This window comes from Rattus norvegicus, chromosome 1 (assembly GCF_021556685.1).
Source record: "Rattus norvegicus strain SHRSP/BbbUtx chromosome 1, alternate assembly SHRSP_T2T, whole genome shotgun sequence".
Lineage (NCBI taxonomy): Eukaryota > Metazoa > Chordata > Mammalia > Rodentia > Muridae > Rattus > Rattus norvegicus.
Window position 1 is genome coordinate 79,377,733 of NC_141534.1, and position 19,614 is coordinate 79,397,346.

Consider the following 19,614-nt stretch of genomic DNA (forward strand, 5'->3'; position numbering starts at 1 on the left):
CACAGTGAGTGCAGTTGCTGTTGGCTGGTTGGAGAGCATTTGGGTTTCTAGGCTGGTGAGCCACTGCGCTCGGATCTTTGTGAGTTGTTGAATCTGAACACAGTGAGTTTTCTTCTACGTTCCTATGTTTCAGTTTAGAGGTTTCTGTTTTCTGCTTTTAGCTAACTCTTCCAGTTCTTCGTTGAAGTATGATTGGGAAATTTTTTATTGTCTTTGTTAATTAGTTTTTTTGACTGTGCTTTAAAAATGTCCTATTTTACATGGCTCTATTCCTTTAACTATTTTGGAACATTAGTTTACACAACATGGTCATTCTCACAATGATATTTCCACACACGTACATGAAGAACTTTGATCACTTTCCCCTCCCTGATTGCCTCCCCTCCTTCTATTGCCTGCCCCTTCCAAGTACCTCAGTGTTTCCTTTTTTTGTTCACACCCCTACTTTCCAAGTACAGGCTAAGTCACATAAAGTCCTCTCCTGTTCCCAGGACTGACTGGCAATATTGGATGGTCTCTTAAGGAAGGGCAACAATGTGTCTCTGCTTTAGCACAAAGCTTCCTCCTAGCTGGTTTTTTTTTTTTTTTGGTTCTTTTTTTCGGAGCTGGGGATCGAACCCAGGGCCTTGCGCTTCCTAGGCAAGCGCTCTACCACTGAGCTAAATCCCCAACCCCTTTAGCTGGTTTTCTTAGGATCTTCCTGATAGTTCAAACATCATGACTCCATGCAAGGGCCAAAGGCAACGATCATATCCCATTCTGTTCATGCTAATTATGGAAGTGGGTAGCTGAAAAGAATTCAAGGACAGAATAAATGTTAAGTCTAAAGAGGGCCAGATTTGTGCTTCCTTGAAGAACTTTCCTGGCTGGCACATACCATAGTTCGTCCTTCCACCTACTTGGGTCATGGTCATTCCACGAAGTATCTTCTGTCTTAAGGTGGGTGAATGTGATTTACCAGGCACAGGAGATGGGGCAATAATCATTTTGAAGCAAAGGATCAAGCTTGTGCCCTTGAGCTGTGCTGTCCAAAGAACATGTGAAGGAACAAAACCTGCCTAGTGCTGGAATAGTCTGTCTAGCACTTCACAGACTCCCTAACAAACTCCTGTCCCGTCGGAAAAACAGAGGGGAACTGTTACTGTCTCTGGATCCTGGGCTTTGGGGAGATGTCTCAGGCCTCATGGGGAACATGGGATGGATGGTGTCCTCTTCCTCTCAGCCCCACAGGTGTTAGTCTCAAACCCTGGGGTACCACGGCAAACAGTATTTTGTCTTGACTTCCAATGTACTAAGTAGCTACCATCCTTTAGCACCCATCGATGTTTGTTTACAAAAAATAATAATTGAGTACTTTGAGAGTGTAGACCTGAGTTGCTACAAAGTTATCATAAAGGCTGGGGTCAAGCAGAACACTGTCCATCTAGTAACCCAGGAATACCAGAGCCCATAACTGAGGGAGGACCAAAGGTCTGGAGCCCATCCATCATTCTCAGGATTCCATGTTAACAAGGAAATTGTTCTTGTTAAAAGTTAGAGTGTTAAGTGGCTATTAGCCCAAATGCTTGAATTACCCTAGATCCCTAGAACAAACGAAACTCAAGACGGATGATCAAAATGTGAATGCTTCACTCCTTCTTTAAATGAGGAAAAAGAATACCCTTGGCAGGGAAGGGAGAGGCAAAGATTAAAACAGAGACTGAAGGAACACCCATTCAGAGCCTGCCCCACAGGTGGCCCATACATATACAGCCACCCAATTGGACAAGATGGATGAAGCAAAGAAGTGCAGACCAACAGGAGCCGGATGTAGATCGCTCCTGAAAGACACAGCCAGAATACAGCAAATACAGAGGCGAATGCCAGCAGCAAACCACTGAACTGAGAACAGGACCCCCATTGAAGGAATCAGAGAAAGAACTGGAAGAGCTTGAAGGGGCTCGAGACCCCAAAAGTACAACACTGCCAAGCAACCAGAGCTTCCAGGGACTAAGCCACTACCTAAAGACTATACATGGACTGACCCTGGACTCTGACCTCATAGGTAGCAATGAATATCCTAGTAAGAGCACCAGTGGAAGGGGAAGCCTTGGGTCCTGCTAAGACTGAACCCCCAGTGAACTAGACTATGGGGGGAAGGCGGCAATGGGGGAAGAGTTGGGAGGGGGACACCCATAGGAAGGGGAGGGGGAGGGGGATGTTTGCCCGGAAACCGGGAAAGGGAATAACACTTGAAATGTATATAAGAAATACTCAAGTTAATAAAAAAAAAAAGTTAGAGTGTCAAAGGTTCCACAGAGTGTCAAGTGTTTGAACATAGTTCCCACCACGGGGTGCCATTTGGGAGAAATTAAGGATCTTAAGCAGTGGGTCTAACAGGAAGAAGTGGATCACGGGCAACATTGGGGACAGATCTTTGAGTGTAACCAGCTCTCTACTGCCCCACTGACCAAGATCATTCTTCCTGTCCTCTGAGACAGAATGTGAAGAAACCCAGTGGGTTGGTCCATTTCCTGCTCTGTCCTCACCAGGAACCATTGTAGGGAATGATAGACACCTGCCCACTTAGAGCTCTGACTGAGGCTGCCTCTTGCCATTACAGGTTTGAAGCTGTAGGCTGGTTGGAAAGCAACTGGAGTCAATGATGCCGAGCGATTTTAGTCAGATTTCGGGAACTTGGAATTCTGAAATAGTGAGTTTCTCTCCACTTTGGTGACTATAACATGGTTTTTTGGTTTTGGTTTGTGTATTTGCTGGCTTGATTTATGCATTTACTTTCCCATGTTCTTTATACCTTCCTTTTACTTTGTATTGTTTTAAGTTATGTTTGATAAGTTAGAAAATTTTTTATTAATTTTAATTTTAATGTTTTAGATAAAAATATAATTTTTATTGGATATTTTTAATTTACATTTCAAATTAAATTTATTGGATATTTTTAAATTTACATTTCAAGTTAAAATTATGTTTCCTGGACATAAGCCCCCTATCCTACTCCCCTCCCCTTCTTCTATAAGGGTGTTCCCCAACCCAACCATCCCCCCTTCCTGCCCCCCAACATTCCCTTACACTGGGGGGGGGGAGTTCCAGCCTAGGCAGGACCAAGGGCTTCTCTTTCCACTGATGCCCAACAAGGCCATCCTTTTCTACTCATGCAGCTGGGACCGTGGGTCAATCCATGTATAGTCTTTGGGTAGTGGTATAGTACCTAGGAGCTCTGGTTGGTTGGCATTGTTGTTCTTATGGGGTTGCAAGCCCCTTGAGCTCTTTCAATCCTTTCTCTAACTCCTCTAACAGGAATCCCATTCTCAGTTCAATGGTTTGCTGTTAGCATTTGCCTCTGTATTTGACATTGCTCTGGCTGTGCCTCTCAGAAGACAGCTATCTGGCTCCTGTCAGCATGCACTTTCTAGCTTCATCAATCTTATCTAGTTTTGGTGACTGTATATATGGACTGTATACCCACGTGGGGCAGGCTCTGAATGGCTGTTCCTTCAGTCTCTGCTCCAAACTTTGCCTCCATTATCCCCTCCTATGAATATTTTTGTTATACCTTTTAAGAAGGAGTGAAGCATCTGCACTTTGGTCATACTTATTCTTGAGCTTCATGTGTTTTGTGGATTGCATCTTGGCTAGCTCAAGCTTTTGGGCTAATATCCACTTATCAGTGAGTGCATACCATGTATGTTCTTTTGTGACTGGGTTACCTCACTCAGGATGATATTTTCTAGTTCCATCCATTTGCCTATGAATTTCATAAAGTCATTGTTTTTGATAGCTGAGTAATATTCCATTGTGTAGATGTACGACATTTTCTGTATCCATTCCTCTGTTGATAGGCATCTGGGTTCTTTCCAGCTTCTGACTATTATAAATAAGGCTGCTATGAACATAGTGGAGCATGTGTCTTTGTTGTATGTTGGAGCATCTTTTGGGTATATGCCCAGGAAATGTATGCTCAGGTAGTGGAATGTCCAATTTTCTGAGGAACCTCCAAATTGATTTCCAGAATGGTTGTACTAGTTTGCAATCCCACCAACAATGGAGGAGTTTTCCTCTTTCTCCACATCCTTGCCTTGTCACCTGAGTTTTTTTTATCTTATCCTTTCTGATTGCTGTGAGGTAGACTATCAGGGTTGTTTTGATTTGCATTTCCCTGATGACCAAGGATGTTGAGCATTTCTTTAAGTACTTGTCAGCCATTCAATATTCCTCAGCTGAGAATTCTTCGTTTAGCTCTGTACCTCATTTTTAATAGGGTTATTTGGCTCTCTGGAGTCTAACTTCTTGAATTCTTTGTATGTTTTGGATATTAGTCCTCTATCAGATGTAGGATTGGTAAAGATCTTTTCCCAATCTGTTGGTTGCAATTTGTCCTAATAACAGTGTACTTTGCCTTACAGAAGCTTTGTAGTTTTATGAGATCCCATTTGTCGATTCTTGGTCTTAGAACATAAGCCATTGGTGTTTTGTTCAGGAAATTTTCCCCAGTTCCCATGTGTTCGAGATTCTTCCCCACTTTTTCTTCTATTAGTTTGAGTGTATCTGGTTTGATGTGGAGGTCCTTGATCCATTTGGACTTAAGCTTTGTAGTGGGTGATAAGAATGGATCGATTTATTCTTCTACCTGCTGACCTCGAGTTGAACAAGGACCATTTGTTGCAAATGCTATCTTTTTTCCATTGGATTGTTTTAGCTCCTTTGTCAAAGATCAAGTGACCATAGGTGTGTGGGTTCATTTCTGGGTCTTCAATTCTATTCCACTGATCTATCTACCTGTCTCTGTATCAATACCTTACAGTTTTTTTCACTATTGCTCTGTAATACTGCTTGAGGTCAGGGATGGAGATTCCCCCAGAAGTTCTTTTATTGTTAAGGATAGTTTTCATTAACCAGGGTATTTTGTTATTCTAAATGATTTTCAAATTGCTCTTTCTAACTCTATGAAGAATTGAGTTGGGGATTGCATTGAATTTGTAGATTGCTTTTTGTCAAAATGGCCAATTTTACTATATTAATCCTGCCAATCCAAGAGCATGGGAGGTCTTTCCATCTTCTGAGATCTTCAATTGAATAAGTTATCTTGAATAAGTTGGAAGAGTGGGCAGCCTTGTCTAGTCCCTGATTTTAGTGGGATTGCTTCAAATTTCTCTCCATTTAGTTTGATGCTAGCAACTGGTTTGCTGTATATTGCTTTTACTATGTTTATGTATGGGCCTTGAATTCCTGATCTTTCCAGGACTTTTATCATGAAGAGGTATTGAATTTGTCAAATGCTTTCTTAGCATCTAATGAAGTGATCATGTGGTTTTTATCTTTGAGTTTGTTTATATAGTGGATTATATTGATGGATTTCTATATATTGAACCATCCCTGCCTCCCTGGGATGAAGCCTACTTGATCATGGTGGATGATCGTTTTGATGTGTTCTTTGATTCCGTTTGCAAGAATTTTATTGAGTATTTTTGAATCGATATTTTTAAGGGAAATTGGTCTGAAGTTCTCTTTCTTTGTTGGGTCTTTGTGTGGTTTAGGTATAAGTGTAATTGTGGCTTCATAGAAGGAATTTGGTAGTGTTCTGTCTTTCAATTTTGTGGAATAGTTTGGACAGTATTGGTATGAGGTCTTCTATGAAGGTCTGATCAAATTCTGCACTAAACCCATCTGGTCCTGGGCTCTTTTGATTGGGAGACTTTTAATAACTGCTTCTATTTCTTTAGGAGTTATAGGCTTGTTTAGATGGTTTATCTGTTCCTGATTTAACTTTGGTACTTGGTATTGGTCTAGAAAATTGTCCATTTCCTCCAGATTTTCCAGTTTTGTTGAATATAGGCTTTTGTAGTAGGTCCTGATGATTTTTTGAATTTCCTCAGATTCTGTTGTTATGTCTTCCTTTTCATTTCTGATTTTGTTAATTTGGACACACTCTCTGTGTCCTCTCGTTAGTCTGGTTTATCTGGTTAGTTAGGTTTATCTATCTTGTTGATTTTTCTCAAAGAAACTGCTTTCGGTTTTCTTGATTATTTTGTATTGTCTTTTCGTTTCTACTTGGTTGATTTCAGCCCTGAGTTTGATTATTTCCTGCCTTCTACTCTTCTTGGGTGTATTTGCTTCTTTTTTTCTAGAGCTTTTAGGTGTGCTGTCAAGCTGCTAGTGTATGCTGTCTCCTGTTTTATTTTAGAGGCACTCAAACCTATGAGTTTTCTGCTTCGCACTACTTTCCTTGTTTTCCATAAGCTTGGGTATGTTGTTCTTCATTGTCATTGAATTCTAAAAAGTTTTTAATTTATTTCATTCTTTCTTCCTTGACTAAGTTATCATTGAGTAGAGCCTTGTTCAACTTCCATGTATATATGGGCTTTCTGTCATTTTTGTGCTATTGAAGACCAGCCTTAGTTCATGGTAATCTGATAGGATGCATGGGATTATTTCAGTCTTGTATCTGTTGAGGCCTGTTTTGTGACCGATTATGTAGCCAATTTTGGAGAAGGTACCATGAGGTGCTGAGAAGAAGGTATATTATTTTGTTTTAGGATAAAATATTCTATCCGTTAAATTCATTTGGTTAATAACTTCTGTTAGTTCCTCTATGTTTGTGTTTAATTTCACTTTCCATTATCCGTCCATTGATGAGAGTTGGGTGTTGAAACCTTTTATTTTTGTGTGAGGTGCAGTGTGTGCCTTGAGCTTTAGTAAGGTTTCTTTTATGAATGTAGGTGCCCTTGCATTTGGAGCATAGATATTTAAGATTGAGAGTTCATATTGGTGGGTTTTTTTCTTTGATAAATATGAAGTGTTATTCCTTATCTTTTTTGATAACTTTTGGTTGAAAGTTGATTTTGTTCGATATTAGAATGGCTACTCCAGCTTGTTTCTTCGGACCATTTTCTTGGAAAATTTTTTTCCTAGCCTTTTACTCTGAGGTAATGTCTATCTTTGTCTCTGAGGTGTGTTTCCTGTATGCATCAAATGCTTGGTCCTCTTTATTTATCTAGTCTTTTAGTCTATGTCTTTTTATTGGGGAATCGAGTCCATTGATGTTAAGAGATATTAAGGAATAGTGATTGTTGTTTCCTGTTATTTTTGTTGTTAGAGGTGGAATTATATTTTTGTGTCTCTTCTTTTTGTTTTGTTATAAGGATAGTACTTTCTTGATTTTTCTAGGGTGTAATTTCCCTCCTTGTGTTGGAGTTTCCCATTTATTATCCTTTGTAGGGCTGGATTTGTAGAGGGATATTGTGTAAATTTGGTCTTGCCATGGAATATCTTGGTTTCTCCATCTATGTTAATTGAAAGATTTTGCTGGATATAGTAGCCTGTGCTGGCATTTATGTTGTCTCACATTCTGTATGACATCTGCCCAGGATCTTCTGGCTTTCATAGTCTCTGGTGAGAAGTCTGGTGTAATTCTTATAGGTCTACCTTTATATGTTACTTGACCTTTCCCCCTTAATTCTTTGAATTTTTTTCTTTGTTTTATGTGTTTGGTGTTTTGTCTATTATATTATGGGATGAATTTCTTTTCTGGTCCAGTCCATTTGGAGTTGTGTAGGTTTCTTGTATGTTTATGGGCATTTTTTTAGGTTAGGGAAGTTTTCTCCTATAATTTTGTTGAATGTATTTACTGGCCCTTTAAGTTAGGAGTCTGATTTCTTCTATACTTATTATCCTTAGGTTTGATCTTCTCATTGTGGCCTCGAATTCCTGGATGTTTTGAGCTAGGAGCTTTCTGTGTTTTATATCATCTTTCACTGTTGTGTCGATGTTTTCCATGGTACCTTCTGCCCCTGAGATTCTGTCTGTTTTGCATCATCTTTCACTGTTGTGTCTATGTTTTCTATGGTATTTTTTGCCCCTGAGATTCTGTCTTCTATATCTTGTAATCGGATTGTGTTTATGTCTCCTGATATCTCTCCTAGGTTTTCTATCTGCAGGGTTCTATCCCTGTTGTGTTTTCTTTTTCCATTTTAAAATCCTGTATGGTATTTTCAATTCTTTCACCTTTTTGTGTTTTCCTGTAATTCTTTAAAGGATTTTTATGTTTCCTTTTTAAGGGATTCTACTTGTTTACCTGTGTTGTCCTGTATTTTTTTTTTATTAACTTGAGTATTTCTTATATACATTTTGAGTGATATTCCCTTTCCCGTTTCCGGGCAAACATACCCCTCACCCCTCCCCTTCCTTATGGGTGTTCCCCTCCCAACCCTCCCCCCATTGCTGCCCTCCCCCCACCAGTCTAGTTCACTGGGGGTTCAGTCTTAGCAGGACCAAGGGCTTCCCCTTCCACTGGTGCTCTTACTAGGATATTCATTGCTACCTATGAGGTCAGAGTCCAGGGTCAGTCCATGTATAGTCTTTAGGTAGTGGCTTAGTCCCTGGAAGCTCTGGTTGCTTGGCATTGTTGTACATATGGGGTCTCGAGCCCCTTCAAGCTCTTCCAGTTCTTTCTCTGATTCCTTCAACGGGGGTCCTATTCTCAGTTCAGTGGTTCGCTGCTGGCATTCGCCTCTGTATTTGCTGTATTCTGGCTGTGTCTCTCAGGAGCGATCTACATCCGGCTCCTGTCGGTCTGCACTTCTTTGCTTCATCCATCTTGTCTAATTGGGTGGCTGTATATGTATGGGCCACATGTGGGGCAGGCTCTGAATGGGTGTTCCTTCAGTCTCTGTTTTAATCTTTGCCTCTCCCTTCCCTGCCAAGGGTATTCTTGTTCCCCTTTTAAAGAAGGAGTGAAGCATTCACATTTTGATCATCTGTCTTGAGTTTCATTTGTTCTAGGCATCTAGGGTAATTCAAGCATTTGGGCTAATAGCCACTTATCAATGAGTGCATACCATGTATGTCTTTCTGTGATTGGGTTAGCTCACTCAGGATGATATTTTCCAGTTCCAACCATTTGCCTACGAATTTCATAAAGCCGTTGTTTTTGATAGCTGAGTAATATTCCATTGTGTAGATGTACCACGTTTTCTGTATCCATTCCTCTGTTGAAGGGCATCTGGGTACTTTCCAGCTTCTGGCTATTATAAATAAGGCTGCTATGAACATAGTGGAGCACGTGTCTTTTTTATATGTTGGGGCATCTTTGGGTATATGCCCAAGAGAGATATAGCTGGATCCTCAGGCAGTTCAATGTCCAATTTTCTGAGGAACCTCCAGACTGATTTACAGAATGGTTGTACCAGTCTGTAATCCCACCAACAATGGAGGAGTGTTCCTCTTTCTCTGCATCCTCACCAGCATCTGCTGTCACCTGAGTTTTTGATCTTAGCCATTCTCACTGGTGTGAGGTGAAATCTCAGGGTTGTTTTGATTTGCATTTCCCTTATGACTAAAGATGTTGAACATTTCTTTAGGTGTTTCTCAGCCATTCGGCATTCTCAGCTGTGAATTCCTTGTTTAGCTCTGAACCCCATTTTTAATAGGGTTATTTGTCTCCCTGCGGTCTAACTTCTTGAGTTCTTTGTATATTTTGGATATAAGGCCTCTATCTGTTGTAGAATTGGTAAAGATCTTTTCCCAATCTGTTGGTTGCCGTTTTGTCCTAACCACAGTGTCCTTTGCCTTATAGAAGCTTTGCAGTTTTATGAGATCCCATTTGTCGATTCTTGATCTTAGAGCATAAGCCATTGGTGTTTTGTTCAGGAAACTTTTTCCAGTGCCCATGTGTTCCAGATGCTTCCCTAGTTTTTCTTCTATTAGTTTGAATGTATCTGGTTTGATGTGGAGGTCCTTGATCCACTTGGACTTAAGCTTTGTACAGGGTGATAAGCATGGATCTATCTGCATTCTTCTACATGTTGACCTCCAGTTGAACCAGCACCATTTGCTGAAAATGCTATCTTTTTTCCATTGGATGGTTTTGGCTCCTTTGTCAAAAATCAAGTGACCATAGGTGTGTGGGTTCATTTCTGGGTCTTCAATTCTATTCCATTGGTCTATCTGTCTGTCTCTGTACCAATACCATGCAGTTTTTATCACTATTGCTCTGTAATACTGCTTGAGTTCAGGGATAGTGATTCCCCCTGAAGTCCTTTTATTGTTGAGGATAGTTTTAGCTATCCTGGGTTTTTTGTTATTCCAGATGAATTTGCAAATTGTTCTGTCTAACTCTTTGAAGAATTGGATTGGTATTTTGATGGGGATTGCATTGAATCTGTAGATTGCTTTTGGTAAAATGGCCATTTTTACTATATTAACCCTGCCAATCCATGTGCATGGGAGATCTTTCGATCTTCTGAGGTCTTCTTCAATTTCTTTCTTCAATGTCTTGAAGTTCTTATTGTACAGATCTTTTACTTGCTTGGTTAAAGTCACACCGAGGTACTTTATATTATTTGGGTCTATTATGAAGAGTGTTGTTTCCCTAATTTCTTTCTCGGCTTGTTTCTCTTTTGTGTAGAGGAAGGCTATTGATTTATTTGAGTTAATTTTATACCCAGCCACTTTGCTGAAGTTGTTTATCAGCTTTAGTAGTTCTCTGGTGGAACTTTTGGGATCACTTAAATATACTATCCTATCATCTGCAAATAGTGATATTTTGACTTCTTCTTTTCCGATCTGTATCCCCTTGACCTCCTTTTGTTGTCTGATTGCTCTGGCTAGAACTTCAAGAACTATATTGAATAAGTAGGGAGAGAGTGGGCAGCCTTGTCTAGTCCCTGATTTTAGTTGGATTGCTGCAAGTTTCTCTCCATGTAGTTTAATGTTAGCAACTGGTTTGCTGTATATGGCTTTTACTATGTTTAGGTATGGGCCTTGAATTCCTATTCTTTCCAGGACTTTTATCATGAAGGGGTGTTGAATTTTGTCAAATGCTTTCTCAGCATCTAATGAAATGATCATGTGATTTTGTTCTTTCAGTTTGTTTATATAATGGATCACATTGATGGTTTTCCTTATATTAAACCATCCCTGCATGCCTGGGATGAAGCCTACTTGATCATGGTGGATGATTGTTTTGATGTGCTCTTGGATTCAGTTTGCCAGAATTTTATTGAGTATTTTTGCATCGATATTCATAAGGGAAATTGGTCTGAAGTTCTCTTTCTTTGTTGGGTATTTGTGTGGTTTAGGTATAAGAGTAATTGTGGCTTCATAGAAGGAATTCGGTAGTGCTCCATCTCTTTCAATTTTGTGGAATAATTTGGATAATATTGGTATGAGGTCTTCTATGAAGGTTTGATAGAATTCTGCACTAAACCCGTCTGGACCTGGGCTCTTTTTGGTTGGGAGACCTTTAATGACTGCTTCTATTTACTTAGGAGTTATGGGGTTGTTTAACTGGTTTATCTGTTCCTGATTTAACTTCGGTACCTGGTATCTGTCTAGGAAATTGTCCATTTCCTGTAGATTTTCAAGTTTTGTTGAATATAGGCTTTTATAGTAAGATCTGATGATTTTTTGAATTTCCTCTGAATCTGTTGTTATGTATCCCTTTTCATTTCTGATTTTGTTAATTTGGACACACTCTCTGTGTCCTCTCGTTAGTCTGGCTAAGGGTTTATCTATCTTGTTGATTTTCTCCAAGAACCAACTTTTTGTTCTGTTGATTCTTTCTATGGTCCTTTTTGTTTCTACTTGGTTGATTTCAGCTCTCAGTTTGATTATTTCCTGCCTTCTGCTACTCCTGGGTGTATTTGCTTCTTTTTGTTCTAGAGCTTTTAGGTGTGCTGTCAAGCTGCTGACATATGCTCTTTCCTGTTTCTTTCTGCAGGCACTCAGAGCTATGAGTTTTTCTCTTAGCACAGCTTTCATTGTGTCCCGTAAGTTTGGGTATGTTGTACCTTCATTTTCATTAAAGTCTAAAATGTTTTTAATTTCTTTCTTTATTTCTTCCTTGTCCAGGTTATCATTGAGTAGAGCATTGTTCAATTTCCACGTATATGTGGGCATTCTTCCCTTATTGTTATTGAAGACCAGTTTTAGGCCGTGGTGGTCTGATAGCACGCATGGGATCATTTCTATCTTTCTGTACCTGTTGATGCCCGTTTTTTGACCAATTATATGGTCAATTTTGGAGAAAGTACCATGAGGAGCTGAGAAGAAGGTATATCCTTTTGCTTTAGGATAGAATGTTCTATAAATATCCGTTAAGTCCATTTGGCTCATGACTTCTCTTAGTCTGTCGACATCACTGTTTAATTTCTGTTTCTATGATCTGTCCATTGATGAGAGTGGGGTTTTGAAATCTCCTACTATTATTGTGTGAGGTGCAATGTGTGTTTTGAGCTTTAGTAAGGTTTCTTTTACATATGTAGGTGCCCTTGTATTTGGGGCATAGATATTTAGGATTGAGAGTTCATCTTGGTGGATTTTTCCTTTGATGAATATGAAGTGTCCTTCCTTTTCTTTTTTGATGACTTTTAGTTGAAAATTGATTTTATTTGATATTAGAATGGCTACTCCAGCTTGCTTCTTCCGACCATTTGCTTGGAAAGCTGTTTTCCAGCCTTTCACTCTGAGGTAGTGTCTGTCTTTGTCTCTGACGTGTGTTTCCTGTAGGCAGCAGAATGCAGGGTCCCTGTTGCGTATCCAGTTTGTTAATCTATGTCTTTTTATTGGGGGAGTTGAGGCCATTGATGTTGAGAGATATTAAGGAATAGTGATTATTGCTTCCTGTTATATTCATATTTGGATGTGAGGTTATGTTTGTGTGCTTTACTTCTCTTTGTTTTGTTGCCAAGACGATTAGTTTCTTGCTTCTTCTAGGGTATAGCTTGCCTCCTTATGTTGGGCTTTACCATTTATTATCCTTTGTAGTGCTGGATTTGTAGAAAGATATTATGTAAATTTGGTTTTGTCATGGAATATCTTGGTTTCTCCATCTATGTTAATTGAGAGTTTTGCAGGATACAGTAACCTGGGCTGGCATTTGTGTTCTCTTAGGGTCTGTATGACATCAGTCCAGGATCTTCTGGCCTTCATAGTTTCTGGCGAGAAGTCTGGTGTGATTCTGATAGGTCTGCCTTTATATGTTACTTGACCTTTTTCCCTTACTGCTTTTAATATTCTTTCTTTATTTTGTGCGTTTGGTGTTTTGACTATTATGTGACGGGAGGTGTTTCTTTTCTGGTCCAATCTATTTGGAGTTCTGTAGGCTTCTTGTATGCCTATGGGTATCTCCTTTTTTAGGTTAGGGAAGTTTTCTTCTACGATTTTGTTGAAGATATTTACTGGTCCTTTGAGCTGGGAGTCTTCACTCTCTTCTATACCTATTATCCTTAGGTTTGATCTTCTCATTGAGTCCTGGATTTCCTGTATGTTTTGGACCAGTAGCTTTTTCCACTTTACATTATCTTTGACAGTTGAGTCAATGATTTCTATGGAATCTTCTGCTCCTGAGATTCTCTCTTCCATCTCTTGTATTCTGTTGGTGAAGCTTGTATCTACAGCTCCTTGTCTCTTCTTTTGGTTTTCTATATCCAGGGTTGTTTCCATGTGTTCTTTCTTGATTGCTTCTATTTCCATTTTTAATTCCTTCAACTGTTTGATTGTGTTTTCCTGGAATTCTTTCAGGCATTTTTGCGATTCCTCTCTGTAGGCTTCTACTTGTTCTTTAAGGGAGTTCTTCAAGTCTTTCTTGAAGTCCTCCAGCATCATGATCAAATATGATTTTGAAACTAGATCTTGCTTTTCTGGTGTGTTTGGATATTCCATGTTTCTTTTGATGGGAGAATTGGGCTCCGATGGTGCCATGTAGTCTTGGTTTTTGTTGCTTGGGTTCCTGCGCTTGACTCTCGCCATCAGATTATCTCTAGTGTTACTTTGTTTGCTATTTCTGACAGTGGCTAGACTGTCCTATAAGCCTGTGTGTCAGGAGTGCTGTAGACCTGTTTTCCTCTCTTTCAGTCAGTTATGGGGACAGAGTGTTCTGCTTTCGTGTGTGTAGTTTTTCCTCTCTACAGGTCTTCAGCTGTTCCTGTGGGCCTGTGTCTTGAGTTCACCAGGCAGGTCACTTGCAGCAGAAAAGTTGGTCTTACCTGTGGTCCCGAGGCTCAAGTTTGCTCTTGGGGTGCTGCCCACGAGCTCTCTGCGGCGGCAGCAACCAGGAAGATCTGCGGCACCATTTCCGGGAGCTTTAGTGCACCAGGGTTCCAGATGGCGTTTGGTGTTTTCCTCTAGCGTCCGAGATGTGTGCAGAGTGCAGTCTCTTCTGGTTTCCCAGGCGTGTCTGCCTCTCTGAAGGTTTATCTCTCCCTCCCATGGTATTTGGGTGCAGAGAACTGTTTATCCGGTCTGTTCCTTCATGTTCCGGCAGTGTCTCAGGCGCAGGGGTCCCGCCGCTCCTGGGCCCTCCCCCACGGGAACCCAGAGGCCTTATACAGTTTCCTCTTGGGCCAGGGATGTGGGCAGGGGTGGGCAGTGTTGGTGGTCTCTTCCGCTCTGCAGCCTCAGGAGTGCCCACCTGACCAGGCGGTGAGGTCTTTCTCCCACGGGGTCTGGGAGCAGAGAGCTGCTGCGGGTTGGGGTCTGCGGGAGTGGGCCTCCCGGTAAACACAGGAAGTGCCCGGTCCTAGAGAAATTCTGCCTCTGTGTGTTCCGAGTTCACCAGGCAGGTCTCTTGCTGCAGAAAAGTTGGTCTTACCTGTGGTCCCGAGGATCAAGTTTGCTCGCGGGGTGCTGCCCACGAGCTCTCTGCGGCGGCAGCAACCAGGAAGTTGTCCTGTGTTTCTTTAATGGATTTATTTATGTCCTTAAAGTCCTCCTTCATCATCATCATCATCATCATCATCATCATCATCATCATCATCATCATCAGATGTGATTTTAAATCCAAATCTTGCTTTTCCAGTGTGTTTGGATAACCAGTATTTGCTTTGCTGGAAGAACTGGGCTCTGATGATGCCAAGTAGTCTTGTTTTCTGTTGCTTAGGTTCCTGCGCTTGCCTCTCACCATCAGGTTGTCTGTGGTGTTAGCTTGTCTTGCTGTCTCTGACAGTGGCTTTGACTCTCCTGTAAGCCTGTGTCAGCACTCCTGTAGACCTGTTTTCTTTCAGCCAGATCTGGGAACAGAGAACTTCTGGGTTTGTGTGACCTGAAGTCTCCATGTGGGTTGCTTTGAGCAGAAGAGTTGGTCTTACCTCTGCTCTCAGGCATGTAGGCCCTCCTCAAGTTAGAATATTTTATGTTTTCATTTATGTGCAGGAGTATTTTGCCTCCAAATGTGTCTGAGCACCACCTCCCTGGTCCCTGCTGTGGAGATCAGAAGAGAGAGTCAGATTTTCAGTAACTGGACTTACAGTTTATTCTGAGCCTCTTGTTGTACACCTGGAATTAAAACAATAACATGTTCACATACCATTACTGGGTTTTAAAACAAACCAAATGTCTCACTACAACTGCCTATAATTCCACTTCCAGAGAATCTAATGCCGTCTCTGATCTTCAACGGTCATAAATCATATTACATAGAAAGATTTGTATCAGTATTTTAAGTGACTTGTAGTGCCCGTGTGTGCACTGTATAGGGTTTTACTGCTGTGAACAGACTGGTGTCTCCTGCTGCAACTAGTCTTCACCAATGGCTGATCATAGGCTCTCTTCATCATGCCAAGCCTCAACTCCTTTGCATGACCCCTTCAGTCCTGGGCCATCAACTGCAACTGGGGCTGCACTTTTCACCAGTGGCCTTCCATGGCCTCTCACAGTACCAAGCCTCAGCTATTCTTCATGCCTAGATGCCTTCATGCCTTCTAAACCAGTACCGTCTGGGTGACTCTTATACAGTATCAAGTGCAGTTGCAGCACGAGGTACAACCTTGGCTATCTCTGGAACACAGCATTGTGCTCTCAGAAAATGCTTCCCAGATTTCACCTCAAGAATGCTGGTCTCTTCTTAATCATTGATAATTTCTTAGCTCCAGCTAAGCAGCATGAATTGTCCCTGTAGTCCCTTCTATTTTTCATTCTAAAGCCAGAGCCACATGACTGAAGCTGATGTGTTCTATTGCTTGCTGGGGCTGGAACATGGATCCCCTTATTCTATTAGGAGCTTTCTGTTTTCTGACTCCCTCACTGCCTAACCTTGGCATTCCTGGAGCTTACTCTGTATATTGACCTTGAACTCTTTCCTGTAACGGTTAAAATCATGTGCCTGGATTTAGGCTTTTCTTCACCTAGAACCTGCTTTGTCCCAGGCTGGCCTTCCACTCAGAGATCTGTTTGACCTTGTCTTCTGGGATTAAAGGCTTGTACCACCATGCTGGGAGTTAAATTTAGCTAGGTGGGTTCTTGCCCCCAAATTCCTTAGTCTATTATCTCCTAGAACATAGGTCAGCTCTATTTCACTTCCTCGTGCTGGTTAATACCTGAACCATGTATTTTATATTTTTTCTTTCTAACTTGCTACGCTTGTTTAAAACTCTTCATGAGACTTAACCAGACAACAAAATCTTCTGGGCTTTTTTTTGAGACTTCCTTTGCCAGTGCAATTAATAGAAGTCTCTTTACCTTAGACACAGGTAGACTCTTCAGACAAGGGCAAAAAGCAGCCACATTCTTTACCAAAACACCACAAAAAACAGTCTCCAGGCCACATTCTGAAATTCTTCTCCACTGAACCCTCCTGTGCTAGGTATGCACTCTCAGGAGCAAAGTCTTCCATATTGATGGAAGGAATGGAATAGTTCATTAAGCCCCGTTTAAAGCATTTTACCACTTTCCAAAACCAAATTACTGAAATCCACATTCTTCCAAACGAAAAAGCATGGTCAGGCTTATCACAGTAATACCCCAGTCCCTGTTACCAACTTCTGTCTTAGTGTTTTACTGCTGTGAACAGACACCATGACCAGCAAGTCAAGTCTTATAAAGGACAACATTTGGGTTGGGGATTTAGCTCAGTGGTAGAGCTCTTGCTTAGCAAGCGTTTGGTCCTCAGCTTTGAGGCAGGGGGAAAAAAAGACAAAATAACAAAAGGACAACATTTTATTGGGGGCTGGCTTACAAGTTCAGTCCATTATCATCAAGGCAGGAGCATGGTAGCATCCACGTAAGCATAGTGCAGGAGACACTGAGAGTTCTACATCTTCATCTGAAGGCTGCTAATAGAAGCTTCCAGGCAGCTAGGGTGAGGGTCCATGCCCACAGTGACATACCTACTCCAAGAAGGCCATGCCTCCAAATAGTGACGCTCCCTGGGTTAAGAATATTCATATCATGACAGTGCCCTTAGAGGGTAGACGTGTAAGATGTCCTAGAGCTGAACTTAGAGCAGTTGTGGGCCACCTGACCTGGGTCCTGAGAACCAAATGCAGGTCCTCTGCAGGAGTAGCTATCATTCTGGACTCTAGAAATAGCTCCCCAGCCTGGACACTGTGGGTTTTGGAGGGTTCATTGTCTTATCCACTCCTTGAACCAGTTTTTCTTGGTGCATTTGCTCAGTGTGCTGAGATCAGAGAGAGGATGGCTTTCTTTTCCAATGCACAGCTCTTACTGTCTGTGATCCCTTGTTTTGTTCTTTCTGTTTGCAGTGGGTCCCTGCCAACCTGATCTGTGCCATAGTTTGTGTCTACTGCTTCAGAAGGTGTTTTGTTCTTCTCTTTCCATGCAGACTAGGTCGTCTGACACATTTCTGACCTTTTTCTTATCTTTTTGAAGTAATAATTTATAGCTGTAAACATTTTCTTGGGCCTGATTTTTAATTTTTTTTTAATTTCTCATTGCAAGTTTACTTCTAGCCATGCCACGGAGGACCTAATGAAGCAGCAGGATCTGAAGGCCTGCTATTTGATTGAGGAGAACTTCAACACGAACTATAAGATGCTGAACACTCTGGGCAAAGGAAACTTTTCAGTGGTGAAACGAGCCTTCCATGTCCCCACATGCACCACTGTGGCTGTAAAAATTCTGCAAAACAACAAGTATACCTCAGTCACCTCCAGGGAAGCCAGGATTATGAAATCCCTTAGCCATCCTAACATCATCAAGCTGTATCATGTGGTCGAGACAAGAGAGACCACCTACCTGGTGATGGAGTATGCCTCAGAGGGAGAGCTGCAAGACCGCATCATCCAAGCGGGGTCTTTAGAGGATAGCGAGGCTCGAAAGATATTTGTCCAGATAGTACATGCTGTGCAGTACTGCCATGACCATCACATTGCCCATAGAGACATAAAGGCCAGCAACATTTTGATCAACCACAAGGGGAACATCAAGCTGGGTGATTTTGGCCTGGCTACTAAAGTGGTTCCTGGGCAGAAGCTGGCCGGTTTCTGTGGCACACTGCCCTACTGTGCCCCAGAACTCTTGCAAGCAGAGAAATATGAGGGTCTTCCCGTGGATATCTGGAGTTTAGGGGTCCTCCTCTTCCTCATGGTGTCAGGGAGCCTGCCTTTCCGAGGCAATTCTTTTGTGGAGATAAAGTGGCAGATCATCTCTGCAAACTTCCGCGTTCCTCCTCATGTTTCCATTGATATTTTCAACGTCATCGTTGAAATGTTGATGATCAATCCCAGCAGGAGGCCCACTATCCACCAAATCAAGACGCGTCCCATGATCAGGGACAGTGAGGCATGTTTACCACCTAATTCCACACAGGTTTTCCCAGACACTCGGAGCCCTAGCACTGTCAGGAGCACGAGAGCTGTCACAGATAAGCCTGACAGGAATATATCCTCCTGCAGTTCCCAGGAGGAGTTTAAGAGTGTAACCCTCACAGGCTCCTCCTCTGGGGATACCTTGGAGAAAGAGACTGTAAGGAATACACTGTAAAATAAACATTTAAGAAACACCCTGCATAAGGGACCGCTGTACGTGTGTGTGTGTGTGTGTATGAACCTGATAAGGATACACCCTAATGAAGCAATGTATATGCCCCAAATATGGTTGGCTAAAAGTAGCTTAAAAAGCTGGTCTGGCCACTGCAAGAGAATCACTTTTGGAGTCCACCAGAGATAATGTCACTGAGACAAGACTCATTCCTGGAGTCACTGAGATCTGAGCCCACCGACCCAGATGCCCAGAAGCCCGATGCCAATTGAGACAAGCCCACACAGCAAGCCGAGCTTCAGCAAGCAGAAGGACACGTCTAGAACCTTATTTGACACACTGATATTGGACATGACTAAGGGCCAGACCAGAGGTTAGTGGGGCATGAGTGTTGCGTGAATGCGATCCTATGTTGCCATGGTAAATAAAGAACTATATCCTCTAATCTTACCTCCGAGTCTGAGGCTTCCTTCTAGTCTCTCACACCCCTGCAGAGACCCACATGGAGGAAAAGAACCTCACCTGGGAAGAGGTGATCCATCCAGAAGTCTCGTCATTTAGGAAGAGCCCATTACTGATGGCCAGCCTGAGGATGCAGGATGAGCTTCCTCTCATGCCTGGCGACACCATCAGAAGGACTTGAGGAAAACAATCATGAACTGTCTCTGAAACCTGTGCTGCTGTACACCCCCATCGAAGAGAAGGGGTTTTGTTTTTTATTTTTAATCTTTTATCATTTTTATGTGTATAGATGTTTTATCCCACCTGCTAGTCAGGCAACTCCTAAGGCTGAGTAGCTCAGGCCCTAACTGCTCCAACTTTTTGGGAGTCTGTAATTTTCTTGCAAAGTGAGAAGTCATGACCAGAGGGAGGGGCACTATAGTCTTTGGATTCTTTAATGAA

The 19,614-nt window shown here is 41.8% G+C and overlaps 1 protein-coding gene across 1 annotated transcript; it reads left to right on the top strand.

The window, feature by feature from the left end:
* The first annotated feature begins 2 nt into the window (after nt 1–2).
* Smokl2 (sperm motility kinase like 2) lies at nt 3–19,162 on the top strand. Its single transcript, NM_001429880.1, has 3 exons — nt 3–102; nt 2,603–2,692; nt 17,671–19,162. The coding sequence occupies exons 2-3, from the start codon at nt 2,642–2,644 to the stop codon at nt 18,712–18,714; spliced, it is 1,095 nt and encodes a 364-aa protein (NP_001416809.1). The 5' UTR covers nt 3–102; nt 2,603–2,641; the 3' UTR covers nt 18,715–19,162.
* Nucleotides 19,163–19,614: the final 452 nt, after the last annotated feature.

Bases quoted from the DNA above. Each gene is read 5' to 3' on its own strand.
- Smokl2 (NM_001429880.1), top strand. From the start codon at position 2,642: ATGATGCCGAGCGATTTTAGTCAGATTTCGGGAACTTGGAATTCTGAA. The intron at 2,693-17,670 runs GTGAGTTTCTCT...TCTCATTGCAAG, and splicing joins GAACTTGGAATTCTGAAATA to TTTACTTCTAGCCATGCCAC.